This window comes from Cuculus canorus, chromosome 19 (assembly GCF_017976375.1).
Source record: "Cuculus canorus isolate bCucCan1 chromosome 19, bCucCan1.pri, whole genome shotgun sequence".
Classification (NCBI taxonomy): domain Eukaryota; kingdom Metazoa; phylum Chordata; class Aves; order Cuculiformes; family Cuculidae; genus Cuculus; species Cuculus canorus.
Window position 1 is genome coordinate 6,528,616 of NC_071419.1, and position 20,711 is coordinate 6,549,326.

Sequence of the window (20,711 nt, forward strand, 5' to 3'; positions counted from 1 at the left end):
CTCCAAAATAAGGGCACAAAGAAGAGGAAAACCTCACTAAAACCAATTAAAACATACTTTATTGTTTGTTTGACCATAGCACCTTCAGGATTTTTAAATTATTAAACACACACACAATTCCCGAGGTCTCCAAAAAAGATTAACTTACAAAACCTCGATGACTAATACCACCCTATAACCACATCGCACATAAATAGGATACGAGAGAGAGAAAAATAAAAACAATGTTTATTTTCACCCCCATAAGAACCGTTTACTGGAAAGAACAGGGCACCTGAGAGCACGTGAGTGTTAGGGACTCAACATGTTGAAGACCTGCTTTCTCAGAAGGTGCAGGCTGGTTTGATGAAGCTGAGTATCCATAGCTGCTCTTTAATTGGCTTCAGAACAAGTCAGTATTTCATGCACACCCTGAATTCACATGGCATTCACACCAAGACCGTGGCTGAAATGCCACTGAGGTTAAACCATAATCTTTCCTTTGAGTTCAGATGGTTTTGGCTCAGTCCTGGGGATATTCAGAATCCGGGTGAGAGGAGTAAAGCAACATTAGCATCACACTTGGAAAAGAAAGTGAAGATTAGAGAGTATACAAGAATCAAGTAAAAACAAAGTTATCCAAATGATCATTTCTGGTATAAAACTGTTCATGAACACTGTGGTTGTTCAGGAGATAAATCTCTTGCAAGTGTAAAGCCCAGGCACTTAGGTTATTTTCGGTTTCACACTTCTGGTGGGTGGGTGGTCCCTCTCCCACCTCCCAACCGTTCAATGTATCAAAACAATGTTCAATAGTTTAAAAAAATATTAAAAAAACACAAATAATCCCCCTACATGATCTCCCCAACAAAGAAACAGAAGGAATAAAGAAACATGAAAAGGGGAAGAGCTCCCATAAACATTAACACACTCCACAAACCACTGACAGGTTTTATAAGTCAAAACCATCAGGACCTTGCAGGATGGAAAGGACATTTCCCATCATCTGCAAAACCATCTGGTTTTGGGGCACAGTTTGTGGTGTAACACCAATCCACTATTGCTGGTAGTCTACACTTAGCATATGTGCCACCATCGTTTTATTGTCTCATGCTGCAAGGAAAAGTGGAAAACTTCTAAGAGGGACCCTGAAATGTCGACCTATTTTCTAAACAACATATGGCTTTGGAACAGGGCTCCTTTTGTGCTTTGAAGCAGAGATGCAGGGAGAGTGTTGTCCTCACGGAGAAGAACGAGAGTGGATGGGAAAGCCCAGCAAGGCACTTTCTCCGAAAACGTTGGCATAGGAAGACTTGAGGAACTGGACATAGTTCTGCATGCTGCGGCTGGTGCTCTCCGACTGCTCCAACCGATCCTTCAGATCCTGTAGGCGACTTTCATACTGGCGCTCTGCCTACGGAAAGAAGTACAGAACACAGGCTGAAAGGCAGCAACATTCATTCTATTCACATCGACCTTTAGCTGTTCCCCCAAAGTGCTGAGGACGGCACAAATTAGCACAGAGGCAGATGAAGCCACCATAGATGGTGCTATGATATTTAGAACTTGTTCTGCTCATTTCCAACTCCATTCAGCAACCTGCTTATAAAAACAGGAGACAACACAGCTGAGCTGAGCAGCTGAGCAGTTCGGGCTTTTCAAATTGATTAGCTACAGTTACAGTGAATTAAATACACTCATTTCTGACAAGCAACTTGACCTGATCCATGCGCCAACCCCATTCCAAGTAAAACTCAAGTAGACAAGCAGGGTAAATGAGACGTTATGAAAGATTCCCCTTCTTTGTCCCAGAAGAAATCCTTTTCTCTAGAAGAGAAATTGCACTCTCCCAGATAACCAAGCAGAGTAAATGAAGTTGAAAACTGTCCACGATATCTGCTGCCAATCTTGTTTGAAGAAACGTCCAATTCTTTTGTTATAAACATGTAAGTTTAAAGCAAGCTTGTTTAGATCCTTCCTATGAGTAATAAGCAAGCGAGAGTCCACACTCCTGAACCCGTGAGGTAACAGACACATCCTATCACACATCTGTCAGACACACAAGCAGCAGCACATCACATCAGACACAGCTCTGCACAGCTTTTGCAGCACACCCTCAGGACCTTGGTTCATGGACTCCGGTTGCTGCCAGGACAACAGCACAGCACCAGTATCCCTTGCGAGTCACTTACATCGTCTTTGCTCCGACGCATTTGGTTCAGCTCTGTTTTATTCCTACTCAGCTGGGTCTCCAAATCTAACAGCTTGGAATGGGCTGCCCTCTCTCTAGATGCTGCTCGTTCTCGAGCCTGTTCCACCTATGTTTAAGAACAGAACAACTTCGTTAAAGGGTTGGATGCAGAATGATTTTTTTCCCTACCCTATTGCCCACAAAAGCCCTATAAAGTTTAAGCGGCCACATTCCCATTCGTCAGCAGTAGCTCAGCCTTGTGCTTTCCTCTCTTCTGTTGCAGACTGGAGCGCAGGGTTTTCCCATGGTTTAAGTGCTAACAAACAGCACGAGGACATTTTATTTGTATTTCACTGAACACGATGATTTTCATGAATTGGGTCACACACTGAAGAGGTGTTTCCAGCATTCCTGCTGTTCCCTTTCTACAGTATGGATAGTTTTGGGAAAAGCACAAGGAATTACTTACTTGTCTTTTGGCATCCTCGATGGCCATCTCCAGCTGGCGTGCCAAGGAGCTACACTCACGGGTCTTCTCCTCCAGCCGCAGCTGACACTGGTGGATCGACTCCTCACGTTTTGCTATGACCTGAAGGAATTCTATGTTCTGGGCGCTCGTTGTCTCTAGTTTTCTAGGTTAAGACAATAAGGGAAGGAAACCTATTCATTTTAAATGGAGTGTGTTTCAGACTGCCTTTTTGTCATGTCCTGACCCGCCTGGGAGGAGATTTTATTCTCCCTCAAAAGGCAAGAGCCCCAAGAAACACCTCTCCATTTCTCAAATCAAAATTTCAAAGACCCAAGGATACACAGGGTATCCACATACCTGGATTTTCCCAGACACTGTCACTAAAAGGAATTCCTAAACATGGGCAAAAATACTGTAATAGGGAGTAACCTCAGCATCATCAGGCTAGATTGGACGAGGAGTTGGTTTATCTGCCATGTTAAACAACATCCTTGCTAACAACATTCATAAAAAGGTGCTGGAAAACCTATAACTCTCTCTGCAGTGGAGAGCTACCCCTTAGAGATCTTTGCAGGATAAGCAAATGCGCAGAATCCCAGAATCCTGGAGGCAACTGGGGGACTGGAACAAGGCTGAAGCTGTTTCAATCCCCTGAAAAAAAAAAAATGGGAAGAGGATGGAAGTAGAAGGTTAAGAGAGCAAGAGAGCCTAATATTTCTAACCTTTCTAGCTCCTCCACCTTCAAGGTGAGATGCTTTTTCTCCTCCTGGGCAGACTGACACCTCTCTCTCGTCACCTCCATTTTGTCGCCCTGGAGCTCAATCTAAAAATTACAGTAAGTAATTACTTTGCAGAGCAGTCACTATATATACACATGACCAAGCACCTAAAAAGAACGCAGCTTTCCTTCTGGAGAGTTCATAATTTCTGGACAGCCCCAGAGAGGGAACAGTGGATACAAAAGCAAAGCACTAAACATCCATTTTTCTGGTGCTTCCAATTCATGTCTGGAAAGGTATGAGAAAATTCCCTATATTGCAAATGAAAAGCTGGCTCTGTAAACACATGCAGAGCAGCCACCTGTAAGCACAGCCAAACACACACACTAAAAGCAGACACACAGACACACTAAAAGCAGCCACACATAACAGCAGCCCACAAATGGAGCCGGAAGGACCAGCAAGGTTTATAATTCCAAGCCAACCAGAGTAACGCAGTCAGACTGTGAGATCATTTGCTATGTCCTGAGGCACGGCTGTAGAAGTAGAATTGTCCTGCAATACCTACACAATCCTTCTGGGAATAAAAAAACAGAGACTGGGAAAACAACTTGAAATAAGGGTGAGAAAACAAGGTTGGGACAGCATTAATCAGCAAAAAAAAACACAGGAGGGAAAGCCAACAGGATGATGGAAGTACCAGAAGCAAGTGTTGGTGTTAACAAGTGTTGTCAGTACTGCTATTCCAGTCCCAGTATGGTTCTGTACCAAGGGATGAGAAACCTTGCAAATAGTAAGGAACACTACTACGGCGCAACTTGAACAAAAACATGGCACACATCTTTATTTTGCAGCGCATATTTGATCTTTTCAAAAAGAGACGACAACAGAGACAAAGTTTGAACCTTCCTGTGATTAGAAATTCATCTTGGTTTCAGACTTGCCCACTGCAGTGCTGCAGCTACCTTCTGACAGTCCCTTACCTGCTGACGAAGTTCTGCAACCATGACAGACAGCTCCATGTTCTTCTTCTCATAACTCTGAAGCTGGTCCTGACATTTTGCTAGCTTTGTCTCTGTGAGCTTTAGGATCTCAGGCAGCTTTTCCAGTTCAGCAAGCTGGCTCTGGAACTGCACCCCTGCCTGTAATCAAAGAAAAGAACATGAAGAACTTTTAAATGTTCATAAGGTCAAGACTAAAAAATTTCTCAACTTCAACGAAGCTTTGTTAGTCTGCAAACACGATGTCACCGTGTAGATATCTTGGCCAGTGCTGGAGCTCAAAGCCTAAGGTCTTCTCCTACTCCAAAAGACTTTCTCTCAGGATTTGGCATTCTGTATGGATGAAGTGAGTATTTTGGATCCCAGGCTTCAGTTTTACTAGAATTACAAGCTCTCTTTTGAGGGCAGCTGTTCCACATCAGACAATGCTGTAATGTGCCCTAGTGCCCAGTTCTAAACCACTATGTCTACAGCAAAGGACACCCTACGCAATTCAAACACCTCTGAAGAGCACCGTAGTCAACAAGAAGCTATGAAATGTTCAATAAATTTTGTGGAATTAACAAGTCCTGAGAAAAAATAATGGAAAAGGCAAACTCAAGATAAGCCTCTCACTTCCTATTCACAGCCATTCAGAACATTGAGATACAGGAATGTCTACAACACATCAGCCGTTAGAGGACTAGTTACCAGTTCAATCTCCTTGTTCATTTCATCCTTTAGTATCTTTTTCTCTTTCTCACACTTCTCCAGTTTCGCTGCCATTTCATCTGCTTCCATTCGAGTCTTCAGCACCTTGACATACAAAAAACCCCATACTTTATCTGTTATATATAGTTTTCAGACAATGTGCAATGCTTTGGAGTAACTAAAATGCCCCAAGGATCAGTAACAAGTGTCTTGCCGCACTAACCACCACCCTAGAATCATATTCAGATGTTCACTTTCTGCTTTTGCCACCTGGATCATTCGGGCTTTCCACCAGATGTTCTCCCCTCTTCCCTTATCCTCCCTACCACCACCATAATCAAAATCTCCCTTAAGCAGCCAAGGAGCAGTCCTTGCCACACTAAACAGCAGAAAGCATCTTGCTATTCCCCTTTACCTTTTGAAAAGGAGTAAGGAAAGTGAAATAATTAGAACTAGTCTGTTGTTTTCCCTTAATCAAGATCTCTGCTGTGAGAGTCAGCTCTTCCCAATGACCAAGTTATCAGCACAGAGCGAAGAAAGCAAGTCTTCCACACTTGGGCACACAGCCCGTGGCAGTTTGGATGCTGCCACTTGAGAAAAAGTAAGGCCAATAGAGACAAAAGAACCCAAACCACATGAAACTGCAACAACCTCCAAGAGCAAGTAAAAGGGCTAAGGCATTACAGAACAAGCCACAACAGTGAAGGGAGAAAACGTGTTTGTGCAAGGGCTGAGTGTTTTGATAAGATGCCTACCTGTGACTTGTAGTTTTCAATCAATCCTTCATAGTTCCTGATAGAACTCTTGAGCTGTTGCACTTCCATCTGTGCCTGGTTCAGCTTTTCTTCCATTGGGACCACATTAGCCTGAAAAAAGAAAATATCTTCCATTGAGTGCTTGGAAGTAACTGCCCCATCAGCTGTCTGATGCTGTCTAGACTGAGAAAAGAGTCTCATTAGTGTAAGTTGGCAAAACTTCGCAGACTTCAGTGCGCTGCCACATCTGCACCAGCAGAGCACAGAGGTTGGATGTACAACCTTTCCATCTGCCTCAATGCTATGCTACTTGGATTAAGATCACTCCTTATTCAGATCAATGCTTAGCTTCCCAAGAAGAAAATTATGTAGGTCACCTACACGATCACCAGCGCTAAGAGACAACAAGAGAAATATGCCGGTTATTTTTTTTATTCTGGAGATGACCATTCTCTCTGCATGAGCTACACTTGTTTGTTCTCTGGACAGCAACATGAAGATGTAAGGACAAGATTTAAGATCCCAGCTGGAAGAAACAGTGGGATTGGAGCTTGGATTGGAGCTACTCCCAGTCAAAATGTGGAATAACCCTAGTCCTCCCAGAATGTTTGCTTTCTTTATGTCTCTTCCCAGCACAGTTGCCCTATCACACTCAGGTTATGGCAAAACTGGTTTGAAACTAAATGGCAGCAATGGGTGTGATTCAACTCTCTCCTCAGAGGACAAGCAACTTGTTATAATTTATCCTTTTCTTCTCCTAGCATTTCAGCTTCAAACTCCTGGAATAACTGACCTTCAGCTTTTCATTCTCTATTTTGAAAGAAGTGGCCTCTGTAGTCTGTTGATGCAGTTTATCCACCAGAGCTTCTCTGTCCTCCCGCATCTTGTCCTCCAGGGTTGTCTGCTGCTCCAGCAAGTCTGCAACTCGGCTGCCACACGGAAAGAAAATTAATCCTTAAGTGATAAGAACAAATAAGACTCCAAAACCTTGAAAACTGGTTCAGAAAAATGCCTTTTCCCTATCCTTTCATCATCATCCTCTAGTTATTCATACACGCCTATCCTACACTGCTCTACTACCTCAATCTACTTAGCCTGCTGGAAATTAACTTGAGTTGTCCCCCTGGAGCTCAAACACTGCCTCCAAGATACCAGGATAAAGACATTACTTCCCTCATCTCATACTACCTATTTTTCCCCACAGGAATAACTGTACTGTAGTTATACAAACACATTTATTTACTTTCAAAACAAAATTGGCACAAACTCTACTGCCTGTCTCTTCTAATTCCATCCATTCGAGCATCTCAAATAGATCTCAAAAAAAAAAGAGATAACTTTAATTCTTTAGAAGCATTACAAAAAGGCAAAGGAACAGAGAGTCTTAAAGGTCAGCAAACCCTTAAAAAAGCCTGTCTTTGCTGTGGCAAGTCAGCAGCAGAAACCACATCTCTTTCTCTGCCTCTCCAAACTCTAGCCTTTAGGCAACGCTGGTTTTGTTTGGATATTTACAAGCAATTCCATTAAATTTTTCAATTTAATGAAATTATCCTATTAAATTCAATGACATTATCTTTCAACTTCAAACTCATCCCCACGCATGCCTGTTTCTCCACACTAATTTTATTCTAACCTGTTCAGTTTAACAATCTCCAGCTCAAGGTCACCCTTTTCCTTTGCTACTTTGTTGTAGCGACTCCTCCAGGACTCCAGAGTAGACAGAGCCTCAGCGATGTAATTGTCCTGTCAAACAGCAGAAACTCATGAGGAAAAGAGCAAGGGCAACAAAAATGTTACTGGACACGGGATACGCAGACAACATGCAGAGAGGCTGCTAAGGATAAGCATGATGCGCAGGGACTTCACTAAGACTTTTAAAATACTGAGGAAAAGTATTTATTTTATTCTTGCTGATCCTTCAGATAGAGGCGTTCTCCAACACGGCTGTCAGCCAACAACAGACAGCAACAGAAGAAACCTCTTCGAAGGTAAACGAACTATCACAAATACAAAGATTCCACTAGTGGCTCTGGTCCCTGGAATTATAAAAACAATGGAAAAAAAACCAATTAAGTAGTGTGAAATCCATGTTTCCTTCTGATTTGTTTTAGTCCTAACTTCTCTGCTCTTCCTTGATACCCTACAGCCATTTTCAACATGAAATTCTAGTACACCTTTACATCTTTGTTCTCTTCTGCTCTGACAAATTTCTTGATTAACAACCAACTCCATTCAGAACTTTCAGTCAAAACTACCAGATTTTATTTCATTGGCTCTTGTCAACCTCCAGACGGTCCTAAAGAACCAGGCAGACAAACAGATCTGCTAGTTTACTATGATTTAAGTTACTGCATGTCCTAAGTTAAGGACATGCAGTGAATATAGTGGCAGCAGAGAAAACTGGATTTGCTCTAAACTTAGCATAAATGGGCCAAGGCATGAAGATAGAAATAAATCTCATTAGTTGAAAGCAGAGGCTCTCCCCAGGGCTGCTGCCAGAAATCAAGAGTTTATACGTATGATCTAAAACGAGGTCTCTCCTCCTGTGTTATCAGGTACCTTTTCTGTTAGCTGGATGGACAATCTCCCTGCGTACTCCTCACTCCGCTCTGCCCGCTCTTTCTGTGCACGGACGGCTTTCTTCAGGGCCTCTTTATCCCGGTCTGCCTTCTGCCTTAGCTCTTTCAGTTGTTCTGCGATACATTCCACCTCTGCCTTTTGCTGAGCTTCACTGTGCTCCAGATTCTGTAGCAGGGGAGAAAACACACCAGGTGGAATAACGTCCTTGTACCCACTCACCCACAGCAGCAGCTCACTTCCTAGAAATGGTGGAGAGAACATAAATCTCTGACCTCCAGAACGGAGATACCTGGAGTCACATTTCAACTGCACAGCCCTGTCCCAGTGCTGACAGATGTGTCAGCATGACATCTGCTTTCCTTCTGACACAAGCCGCTTTCTACAATACTGATTTCCTCACCCAATCAAGATAAATAATGGTCTACAAGGCTTTTGATGTACCCAAGAACATTCTCTTTATTAATTGAAATGCTCATGTATGATGATGTTGCTTTATGCAGCTATTTACCTTAACAGAATTAAAAGGTTCTCTAAACCATTAGCACACATCTGTCCATCATAACATCATCACAACATCAACAGTTACATTGAACGTAAGACTTTAATCACGATAAACCTCCTCATTAATAGTGTAGAAAGCACGCATGAGCGTGATCAAATACAGGAACTCACAGCACAGCATTTTTCCCAGAAAGCAAATTAGAATCATAAAGTTGGAAAAGACCTCAGAGATCAACTTCAACTGTACCTGTCTACTACTAAATCATGTCCCCAAGCACCTCATCTACCCACCTTTAAAACGCCTCCAGGAATGGTGACTCAACCACCTCCCTGGGCAGCCTCTGCCAGTGCTCGAGAACCCTTTCTGTGAAGAAATTTTTCCTGATGTCCAATCTAAAATTCCAATTAAATAGTTTATAACCTGTCTTGATGCTTGACTAAACCAAGCCATCTTTTAAATAATTATGTAGTAATTAACTTTGGAAGAAAAAAATAAAATCCGATAAATGCACTTAGACCTTATGGCCCTGGTTTTGCTGCGTGCATCAGAAATTAACAGCTTTTTCTTTTCTTACTTCATTTGAAAAGTATGGCATGTGCTACTGGTACAAACATCACCAGCCAATATTTCAGGCTACCAAACGCAGCAGAAGAACAGGTGGTGAGTGCTCCTTCCCTTGTCAGTCCATTCAGTTAATGAGAGTATATGAAGAGACAACCCCCAGGCCTGACCGCAGACGTACCCGTATCTGGATACTCAGACGGTTGTTCTCAGCTTCTTTATTTCGCAGCTGTGCTTGTAAACGGCCTTTCACAACCTCCATAGATTTGGAAAGTTCACATGCTGACTTTGCCTGGTCCTAAATAAGAAGCAAAGACACACGGCTTTTTCCTCAACAAGCTCATAGTGGGAATGCTTTCTAACAGGTAACCATTCAGTGAAGAAATCTGACGCTGTCTCCAGCCTCCTCCACTTCCCTCAGATGGACCCTCACGACTCCACTGCTCCAACAACATGGGCAGCAAATTAGTAGCCATTTACTTTACATCAGATGTGAATGACTGGCTTGAAAGATTTGTTCTAGGGCAAAACTTCCTTCATATCTGATCTCCTCCACTACTCTACTTTTTTTACAGGGGAACATAGAATTTGACATCAGGAACCAAAGGACAATAAACAGAAAGTGATCAGCCACAGCAAAGAGAGTGCTACCTATCCATCTTTGTGATGGATTTTATTAGCAGAAGATTGAATCCAAAAGTGTGTGTAGCAGTCTGTCTAGTTTTATAAGCAAGGCAGTCTTCTGATTCCTTAAACACCAACTGTCTGCAAGTACAGTCCCTTATTTTGGACTATCTGTGGTTCTACAGAACTGGGAAGTGCAGCAGAAAGGGAAAACAGAAAAAGGAAACTACCTTTTCTGCCTGTATCTGAATGGTAAGATCATCCACTTCTTTTTCTTTCTCCTGAAGCTTCATCTGAAGTTGCTGGGAAAACAAACACCACTCAGATGTTAAGCAACCAACATATCTCGGTTGGCAAGTGGAAGGGAAATGGTGTAACTGCCTCCCTCCCGAGACTCTCTGATCCGCAGCACTCTCTGTCTGGTATCCACAGCAACAGCAGCCTCAGCTCCAGAAAAACTGTCTGCATTCTCCTCAAGCAGAAAGCAGAAAGGATGCATGTACACTTGTGTACCAGAGCATAGGATACCCGGTCAAGAACGAGGACCTGACAGGAATATACACTCCAAAGACAAAAAAGGGCATTACCTACACATCACAGCAAATTTTATAACTTCTGGCAATGTAAGAACCCTTTTCTCAGTTTATAGATAAGGAAATGAACAAAAACTGGTGCCAGGTCACTTGCTTGTTTAGCAACAGAGCAGATACAGAGAGCTGACCCTCTTTATGCTTTTCTGTTTCCAAAGATAACGTGCTAAATGCACAGAAACAATACAATGATTTTCAAACTGAAGAATTCTATCCTGAGCGTCGGAGACAATTTGGCAGTAGGTATTTTTTTCTCTCCCATCCTCAGAATATTGTAGGATAATTCTTACTTTGCACATTCAATACCACAAAAAAAGATACGTAGACTAATTTGTGCCTAAACATAGTGAGAACAGGCTTAAGTTCTCCTTTGTGCCTGAATGCTCTAAGCCCTAATGGTGCTTTTACACATAGGTCTCAGTTGTGCTGAGCCCCGTATTTCAAAGGGTATGAAAATCAATCCACATTGAATCGGGGGTTGTTAACCAGAAGAGCCGTGCAGTGGCTCTGTTTCCCACAAACGCCCACATTTTTTATCAGTCTAAAAGACATTAGTGTAAGGCTCGATGGGTGAACACAAAACAAAGAAGATCTTGTCATTTTACATCTCTCTGCTTTATCGTTGAAAAAAAAGAGAGACTGTCGTTTGCTGGTTTACTTACCACTTTCTCTGCATCTGAATCCGCCAGTCGTTGCAGCAGTGCTCCTTGCCGCTCCAGTATCTTCTGAGCATCCTTCTACAAAAGAAATGTGCAAGAAGAATTGTTCCTATTGATTCTATAAACAGAACTGGGCAAATCAACCATTTCCTCCCAGTGGCAACAGCAATTCTCAGAAAAATACCCAGAAGCATCAAATTTGCTAAATAGCTCACATATCACCTATCTCATGAAACCCTTCCACTTATTATAATCACTTACTGATTACAATAAAAAGCACAACTGCAATTTAAGACCTTTCTGAATTCTCCCGCTACTCAGCGGAAGTCATGGAAGAATTCAGTCCTTTTATCCAGTCTTGTTGGTGGCTGAATGAACTGTTATCATCAGCAGAAAAGCCGATCTTACACTATGACGTAGGCAAGGTTAAGGGAACCTGTCCATCCCTCGTGACACAGAATCAACCGTGGTGTTGGGAGAAAAAAAAAAACCCGAGGAATTTTAGGCTCTCAAACTCCATTTCAGTCCAACACATCCTCCTGTAATCATTCACATTCAAGCACACAGCACTGCTCACCTCCCGGTTATGCTGCTCTCTAAGAAGTTCTCGCAGTGTCCGGTTGGTTTCCTCAAAGGTGCTCAATTTCTGGAGCAGAAGCTCTTTTTGTCTTGTCAGCGCGTTAATGTCTGAGCTGCTCATGTGTTTCTCCTAGAGGAAAACCAAAATAAAATGAAAAAAAGACACGAAAATAAAGGTTCATGTAGAATTAATGTATGAAGCTGACAGAAGCACAAGCAGTGCAACAGCTACAACCAGACATGCAGAAGGTGACTGGATGCTGCAAGTAAATGCCCCATTTCCCAACAAAACCAGCAAACACCTTAAGCATGTTAAATCCGTCCACTTTTCCTTCCATTTTGCTCGATCAGCAACTGTAACATTACATTTTTAAGGCAGCCAAGTAACAAGACAACATAGTAAAGGCAAGAAAAAGGAAGGACAACACCTACAACGTTGAGTCTCCCAATTGTATTTTTCAGGGCATGGATCTCCCTGGCTGCTGCTGCTCCATCCCTTTCCGCCTCATTCAGCTTGGACATCAAACACTGCTTCTCCCGCTGCAAGCACTTTTTCTGTAGCCTGTGATGAGAATTCAGCCATCAGAGAAACAAGAAGCTTTGACAGCTGTACCAGCCACTATTGATAGGGAACTGATGGGGTTAAAACTCAGAAAAACACTCAAATCAGGATAAAAGTTCTAAACAAACACTACCTAATATTTACTCTCTTTCAGCGCAGAAGTTGTTCTGATAGAAGCCAGTAAGTAGGAAGCAGGAGCTTGCTAGGATCACAGCTACGAAACCGAAATTTAGAGGGAACAAACTGGGCTTTTATGAAAGCCTGCACATATCATTAAACCCAAAACTCAACGTTGTGCTTTTCCTGGGCACCTAAGCCACACCAGAAAAAAGACTCCAAATGGCTGAACATGAAACAGGAAAGCATGCCCAGACAGGCAGGGCTTACAATGTCAGAATTATTCACAAAGTTTTCTGAAAAAAAGAACACAGAGCATTTACTGGTGGTGTTTCCTAAAGAAAAAATAAAACTACCTCTCTTAAAATGTTAGTGTCCCCCTGGAGGCATAAAACTTCCCTAACTCTTTAGATACAAAGCAGATGCAAAAATATCAGTTTTGGAGACCTTCGAGGTCACTAAGGAAAAAAACCCATGATTCAGCCCTCTCAGAGGCTGCCACTCCTGTCTCAGGCTGATTTTCACAAAGGCCAAAAATTCTCTGATTTTCAGCTCTGTGTTTACTGATTTTGTTGCTCTACCAATACCATCACAATCTAAACAGAATCTCTTAACCTTCAAAATATTAATTGCAGAGTTAGGATGACCCTCTAGATGGACACGCAGGCCAACCACTCTCAGATTCCTCCCAGAGCAGTGTTTTCCATCCCAACCATAAAGCCAGAGCCCTTCTCTGCCGCTATTGCCATCTGAAGTCCCTTGTCCAAAAAAAAAACCCCAGAAATTCAAGAACTTCAGTTCTTCAGCAGCCCCAAATAACATTAGCAATAAGGGAGGTAGGTGCCCTATAAATGCTCCTGCTTGCAGTAGTAAGGGAGGACTGGAGCTTTCTTACACAGTCAGATCTTTCTCCTCCCTTATGCGCTCAATATTGCGCCTGAGCAGCGTATTCTCATGTTCTGTTTCTACCAGCTCTTGTGTGACCTCATTCAGTTCTTCTTTCTGCTCCTCAAGGAGACGCTTTGTGATTTGCTGCTCCTCCTCCTTTTTCTGCAGCTTGGCCTGATGAAGATATTTAAATAGAAATATCTATTGGAATATTAGAAATATCTAGAATACCATTGGCTTTTAAAGTGACACACAGACTCTGCATCCAAACCCGTGAACCAGCTACTCAGCTGCACCAAACAACAAAGGATGACGGATTGAGGGGTTTTTTTTTTTGCCTAGATACTTCCAGGCTGTTCCTGTGCACAGACAGATTAATTCACTAATTGCCTGGAAATACCTCCCACTCCACAAACACAGGGAGACACAAGCATCCTGGCTCCAAGTTCAAAAATTGTCATCAACCATGGAGTGTGTAATAGACCTCAAACACAGCAGGAACGGAGCTCTGGTAGCAGTTCACATGCTGGAGATGGCTCCCACTGCTCCACTATTGCTTTGTGAGATCCAGGGAGCTGGGTGAAACCAATCTAAATAGTCCCTGGCATTTTTGTTTCCATCTACCCATCCTAGATTACTCAGGAGGCTCTGTGGCAGCTAAGTGTCACTGCTGGCACCGTGACTGGAGTTATGTACAGACTGCTCGAGCTGAACAGGGCTCAGAAGTCAACTACTGCTCCTCATGAATGACACGTGCACCCCCTTTGGCCGTTAAGAGCACTAGAAGATGTGAAAGAAGAGAGAACACAGGAGGAGTGAACTACTCTAACCGACTTGTTTCTTTTTGGAGCAGAAAAGGTCACTGGGGGTTCCCTGGCTCACACAGAATTAAAGCTAATAAAAATAATGTGACTGTACACTATGCATTTAAGTGACAGCATCACACATTTAAATCCAATTAAAAGTATCAAAATGGATTTTCATTTTACAATCACGCAAGAAATCCTATTAAATTTTGCAGCATAAATAAAATGGGAAACACTTAATAAAAGAATCCCCTTCACTCAAATCCTGTTCCTGGTCACTGATTTAAACTTTGTGTAGTTTTGAGCATATATTACGAATACGAGCTTTGCTGCCCTCAGTGTTAACTCAAAGGTAAAAATATAGTTTGCCCCATGCAGAGAATCTCACAAAATCCAGAAACTTCTCCTACCCAAGTGAGGAGTGCATAAGAGGCTGAAAAACATGTCACTGGGCTGCACATCTTGAAACGGAATCAGAAGCAGCAATCTTCTTGAATAAGTGGGTTCTTTGACAACAAAACATCATCACACTGTATCTTTTACCTTCTGGAAGGACCACTTTTCAGATTTGGGGCTTAGGCAGAAGGCAGATTATTTGGAAACTGAAGCACAGGAATACTTTATTAAATGGACAATGTTTTCAAACATTTCATAGTAGGGCTTAGAGCATTTCTCCCCAGGATAGCTCAGCTGTTCTAAATGACTCTGACTAGGGCTTTTTTTAAGCAAACTAAAGGCCTGGGCAGTCTCCCATTGCAGGGAGCCTCCTCTTGCCAAACAATCACTGACAAAGCCTGAGCCAACAGGTGTCCTCACCTCATTCTTCAGCTTTCCCACCGCATTCATCAGGCTGCCTATCTCCTTCTCATATTTGTTCATTTTGCAACAAATAGCGTCCTCCTCATCTGTAGAGAGGTCACTCAGGCGTGATATTAAGTGCAGTTTTTCAGAATCTGGAGGTGTAATTTCTAGGCGGTGAGTTGGCCCCTAGGAGAAAATAAAATGCATCCGTTCTTTTAATATAAAGCTATAAAATAGTACTCTAACCCTAACTCTGCCAAAACCAGAGACCAGATCACATCACTGCATTAAGGAACAGAAAACCAGTAAACTTTTCCATTTGCATCAGGGAAAGGTCAGGAATGTCGAAAGACACAAACAGAAAAACAAGAAAAAATAATGAAAGTTGAAATTCTCATCTAGGAAAAGTCAGGAACACAAAAGCCAAAACTACCAATCCACGAGATAGAAACTACTACACAATATTACACACATGCTCCATGCTTCGGAAGAGACCAAGCACAGGAACCCCTCACTGTGTCTCCAGATGAGATCCTGAAGAGGACTGGTAAAGCTACAATAAACAAAGAAATCTGCCTGTCTTCTAGAAGCAGAAAGGCACCATATGGCCATAGGCTGCTAAGTAATTTCCAATTTTTCTATATTAAAAGTGAAAAAGATTTAAAGAAAACACTTAAAAAGGATGGTAGGAGAGAGCAGCCTTCTTTCAGACCAGCACAGCTCCCTGACTACACAACTGCTCTCTCTTCAATCTCAGACAAACCTTTGATTTAAAGAGGAAAAATCAGCCATACCTCCCATTTGGGGGTGGATGCCCGAATGGATGTTTTGCCTGGGGGCACCCAGGGGGCCTTAGTTTTCATCCGGGTGGCTCGGTATGTGTTCATGGCATCCCCTTTTGTTTTCTGTTTGTGCTTTTGCTAAAGAAAAGAGAAACTAAATTAAATCACAGGCTTTTTAAGAACCACTTACTATTTTTAGTGCTGCAAAACCCAATAAAAGTTCATTCATTCAAAAATATCACGTTTCACATTGATAAATCAGATTAGAAGAGCCAGCAGCCGTCAGAAGGGGCCAAAATCAGCCAGAAGGAAAGGCTATTATTGCATGTTCGGTTGACAGTACAGCTAGACATAGTGCATTCTTCTTGTTTATCACATAGTGACTGTTATATCTGGAATACCTGCGCTTGTGACATGATGAGAGCCTTACCCAGCAGGCCAGGAGTAGGAGATGAGGGCCTGGGGAAAGGAAATCCCTATATGGAGAGACACAGAACAACACACCAATACAATCCATTCACATGGAGAAGGAACAACCTGGAAGATCCCTTCTCTGTTCCAGATTCCTCTCACGAAGGGGTAGCTACATCATTTGACAACAGCACTGCCAGATAGAAAAGAACAGTGCGGCGTGATGGCTTACAAATGGCCTCTGAGGTGTTTTCCCTGCTTTGCAGACAACAAATAGCTCCACATTTATTTGTATTGAACTCTAGGTGCTCTAACTGAAGGGGAGTTGAAGTGCTTTTGCACAACTCTAACCTCTGAGAAACACCACACATTCTAAATATTCCCCACAGGCAATTAATTAATGGGAGTCATTGATTTCACTGACAGTCCCTGACCCATTACAGTATTTGACAGTAGCAACAGAGAATTAACAGAGCACTTTGAACAGGATGTGCAACTGCCTTCGCCTCTTGAGAATGACTTTACATAAATGTCCAACTACCACAGAGGACAGGAGACAGCTGGAAGCTCGGCTCCAGTGCTGCCTCCCACCTACTGCAGACAGGGCTACAAAGAGATCCTCTTGCTGCACAGCTCAGCAGACTGAGAAACTGCTTAAGGCCAAAAGATGGTTTGAATCCAGCCTCTTTTTTTTCTAAACACATCCCTGGAGGTGTTCCAGGCCAGGTTGGATGGGCCTTGGGCACCCTGATCTAGTGGGATGTCCCTGCCCGTGGCAGGAGGGTTGGAACTGGATGATCTTTAAGGTCCCTTTCAGCCCAAACTATTCTATGATTCTGTATTTATTTTAATAGAATCAAGATGGAATTTGAAATGCCCAGATATTGCCTTTCCCAAAAGCTTTTCTGCAAAACCAGGAATGAAGTCAAAGAAAAACTATTATCAGGAGAAAAATACAAGAAATACAAGAAATAAAGAATATTCCCCAAACTACATCATATTGGAAGCAACGCTCCTCGCAATCACACACTTAAACGTAGGTAACTATGCATTCTGTATCATATTTGAATCATGTTAAAACGTGTCACTGAAAATCAACTACTGAATATGAATTAAAGCCTTACAGTTCCAATATGACAACAGAAAAAAAGACTGAAGATTTTGTGGTGCTTCTAGCACCGTTCACCTTTCTCTTTGTGGCCCTCACAAACACCCAGCTACACACTCCTACCTGGTATTTCGAAGGGGTGGTTTTCTGACCCTTTTTAATATGGACATGGACAGGGGTGTTTTCATCCACATGGACGTGCAAAGGGGGAGATGAGGAACGGTTCTTCATGGCTCTTCTCCCACAAACGGGAAAGGGCAATACAGGGAATTGTATTGAGCAGATCTAGGATTCCAATAACAAACACAACTGGATTATGAAGAGAAATGTGAAGAGGGAGGGAGGAGAGAAGCATTACTATAACAGTTTAGTTAAGAAAAATCAACAGGAAAACATCAGATCCTTCTATCCTAGAACTCCCACCTTGTAAACTCTTACCTATGTGCTTAATTTAAAACCTTCTTTTGAAGTTAAACAAATGCTTAAAGCCTTTTGTATTATGACATTTCTGTAATCTTCAGAATAAAAGCATAACCTTAACCAATACCCAACGCAATATGGATAAGCCTAGAGAGGCAGGGTTAAAGTCATCACCTTTGAGCTTGATGCTTCGGTTCAGGCAATGGCATAATGTAATTGAGACTCTTACAAAAATCTACCAGCAGGACTAATCTGATTCCGGCAGAAAGGGTTTTGTCAGCTTAGGTAAAATTACTTACGTTATTCTAAAGGTTTTGGTGCTTCTTGACAGTGTGCTCTGTGCAGAGAACGAAGTCACTTCATCGTTGATGGATCCGGGATACCTGACAAAAATAATAAAACGATCACTAATAAGAAAAGGTGCCAATTTCTGAACATCCTCTTCCTCTCGGCTTAAGGCAACACGCAGGCTCAAACACACCAAAAGTATGAACCTAAACAACAAAAGTTGGTGTGTCCTGGCTTCCTCTGGCAAGCACGGGATGTAGGAAGGGCTGAGACTGTAACAGATGATGAAAGGTGGTTTGAACAATGAAAATGTTTTGTACAATTACATGACGGCCTTTCTCAAACAGTTACAAACCTTCTAATTCTAACTGCAATTACCAGTTTCATAAGGAAACAAAGTCTGAACAGTTTCAGGGTACCTGTAGCACCTCTCCCAAGCGTGACACCCTCCTAAATTCTGCCATTGTGAACAAATTCCGTAAAACTTGACAGAAATGTTGAGGTGCCAGGTTTATGCAGTTTCGCAGGCTGAAGAGATGCATCCAAATTAGCGCCCATGCCACAGGGAAATCCAGCACCACACAGACTCGTGTGGCAGCATGATCACTGCTGCCCAGCAGATGCGTGTGTAGCGGCACACGCACAGAACCGGGAGTCAGCTACAGCGTCAACAGCTTCTGATCTGGTGGGGCTTGAAGAAATGAGAGCGAGGAAGAAGGGATTCCCAAACAACTGGTGTCTATCCCAGGATAATGGGCAGCGGTATATCAGGCTTAGTTAGTGAACCTTATGATAATATTCCTTCACAACGTACTGTGTAAGAACAAGTGTGACAAGTAAAGCATCACTTGTAATGTGGTAGAGAAGGATTTTGTATGAGACTTGTGCTAGAGTAGAATTTAAACCACTCTTTGCAGCTCTGATTAGCGTCAGCTCGCCAAGCTCGTCATAACCCACTCTACAGAGAACCCGGCGCCTGTCCTCAAGCGGGATGTGCCCAGGACCGAGCGCAGCCGCGCACCGCGGCAGTTATGATCAGTTGGACGGGGCAGACGCTGCAGCTTTGTCTGTGATCAGGAGGAAGTGAAAGCACAACATCCCCCTCCTGTGACCAGCTCCAAACACCCCAGGGCGTTCCAGCCCCCCTCTGCCCCCCCCACCAAGCCCAAACATGCCCTCGAGCTGCAGAACCCACAGAGCTCCCGCCTCACCCCGAGCAACGCGAACGCTGCCGCCGGCTGCCCGTGGCAACCAGGGTCGCGGCAGGAGCTCGGTGGCCCAGCGCCCTCCCGATTCCCGCTTTCCCTCTGGGTGGGAGGCGCTCGCTCCCGGAGCCTCGGGGACCCCGCGGCTCCACCCCCCTCACCGTGAAGCGCCGGGCGAGCCGGAGCCGCTCAGGAGGCCGCGTGGAGCGGCAGGGAGGCGCTGCCGCTGCCACGGAGACCCCCTCGGCCGGGGAGAGCGGAGGCCGCTCCGGGGCTCCGGGAGCCGCCGCGCTTCCGGGTGCGCCGCCGCGCGCTGGCGCGCCATTGGCCGGTTCGAACGGCCACGTGACCCGCCCCCAGCGGCGCCGTCGCCATGGAGACGGGAAGCGTCCTCCGCAGGACCGTGCGGACAGAGAAGAGCGCCGGCATCGGCCGGGCCGGACCCGAAGCTAAACCAGCCCCAGCGCCTCGGCTGAACGGGCTTTAACCCCTCCAGCGAGGGGGTCCCCACCCGTCCCGAGAACCCTGTCAGCGAAAACATATTTCCCAATATCCAATCCGACCCTGCCCTGGCCCAACTTAAGGCCATTTCTTTTCGTCCCATCCTGTCACTTGGGAGGAGAGACCAGCACCCGCCTTACCACACCCTCCTCGCACCGAGCTGTAGACTGAGGAGGTCTCCCTTGAGCCTCCTTTTCCCCAGGCTAAAAGGCCACACAGCCCTCAGCAGCTCCTCACAACCCTTGTTCTCTAGCCCCTTCCCTGGACCCACACCCCATCTTATATCTGGACCTCCGCATGGCCCCTGTGCATCACAGCAGTGGGAGCAGCAGGAATGGAGGGGATTCTGCCCCTCTGCTCCACTCAGAGAGCCCACCCGGAGCTCTGCATCCAGCTCTGGAGTCCTCAGCACATGAAGGACATGGATCTGTTGGAGTGAGGCCAGAGGAGGCCATGGAGATGATCCGAGGGCTGGATCACCTCCCAGATGAGGACAAGCTGAGAGAGCTGGGGTTATTCAGCCTGGAGGAGAGAAGGCTCTGTAGAGACATTAGAGCATCTTCCAGTATGGAAAGAGGCTCCAGGAAAGCTGAGGAGGGACTCTTGATCAGGTAGAGCAACGACAGTTTTTCAGTGGGATGAAGGGAGATTGAGAGATCTTGTTTTCCTGTGAGGGTGGAGAGGCCCTGGCCCAGGTTGCCCAGAGCAGTGGTGGCTGCCCCATCCCTGCAGGTGTTCAAGGCCAGGTTGGATGGGGTTTGGAGCAACTGGATGCAGCGGGAGATGTCCCTGCTCATGGCAGGGAGTGGAAATGGATGGGCTTTGAGAACCCATGCAACCCAAACCATTCGATGATTTGCTGCTCACCCTGTCATGGTACCCAGCCTCTGCCAGCAGCAGCATCACAGACCAACTTTGGCTCG

General features: G+C 44.2%; 1 protein-coding gene across 3 annotated transcripts; it reads right to left on the reverse strand.

Moving 5' to 3' along the window:
- Nucleotides 1-62: 62 nt before the first annotated feature.
- ODF2 (outer dense fiber of sperm tails 2) lies at nucleotides 63-19,586 on the reverse strand. 3 transcript variants are annotated; one of them, XM_054084452.1, is made up of 21 exons: nucleotides 19,449-19,586; nucleotides 18,094-18,177; nucleotides 17,498-17,659; nucleotides 15,868-15,993; nucleotides 15,089-15,259; nucleotides 13,474-13,640; nucleotides 12,332-12,461; nucleotides 11,898-12,029; nucleotides 11,324-11,398; nucleotides 10,302-10,373; nucleotides 9,629-9,745; nucleotides 8,364-8,549; nucleotides 7,438-7,547; nucleotides 6,598-6,733; nucleotides 5,805-5,915; nucleotides 5,050-5,154; nucleotides 4,342-4,500; nucleotides 3,362-3,462; nucleotides 2,640-2,802; nucleotides 2,172-2,297; nucleotides 63-1,393 (listed from the first exon to the last, which is right to left on the reverse strand). In XM_054084452.1, the coding sequence occupies exons 3-21, from the start codon at nucleotides 17,603-17,605 to the stop codon at nucleotides 1,220-1,222; spliced, it is 2,469 nt and encodes an 822-aa protein (XP_053940427.1). In that variant the 5' UTR covers nucleotides 17,606-17,659; nucleotides 18,094-18,177; nucleotides 19,449-19,586; the 3' UTR covers nucleotides 63-1,219. The 3 variants fall into 3 exon arrangements, with proteins under 3 accessions (XP_053940427.1, XP_053940428.1, XP_053940429.1); XM_054084453.1 differs by lacking the exons at nucleotides 63-1,393; nucleotides 2,172-2,297 and having other exon boundaries at nucleotides 2,660-3,290; XM_054084454.1 differs by lacking the exons at nucleotides 63-1,393; nucleotides 2,172-2,297; nucleotides 3,362-3,462 and having other exon boundaries at nucleotides 2,660-3,290.
- Nucleotides 19,587-20,711: the final 1,125 nt, after the last annotated feature.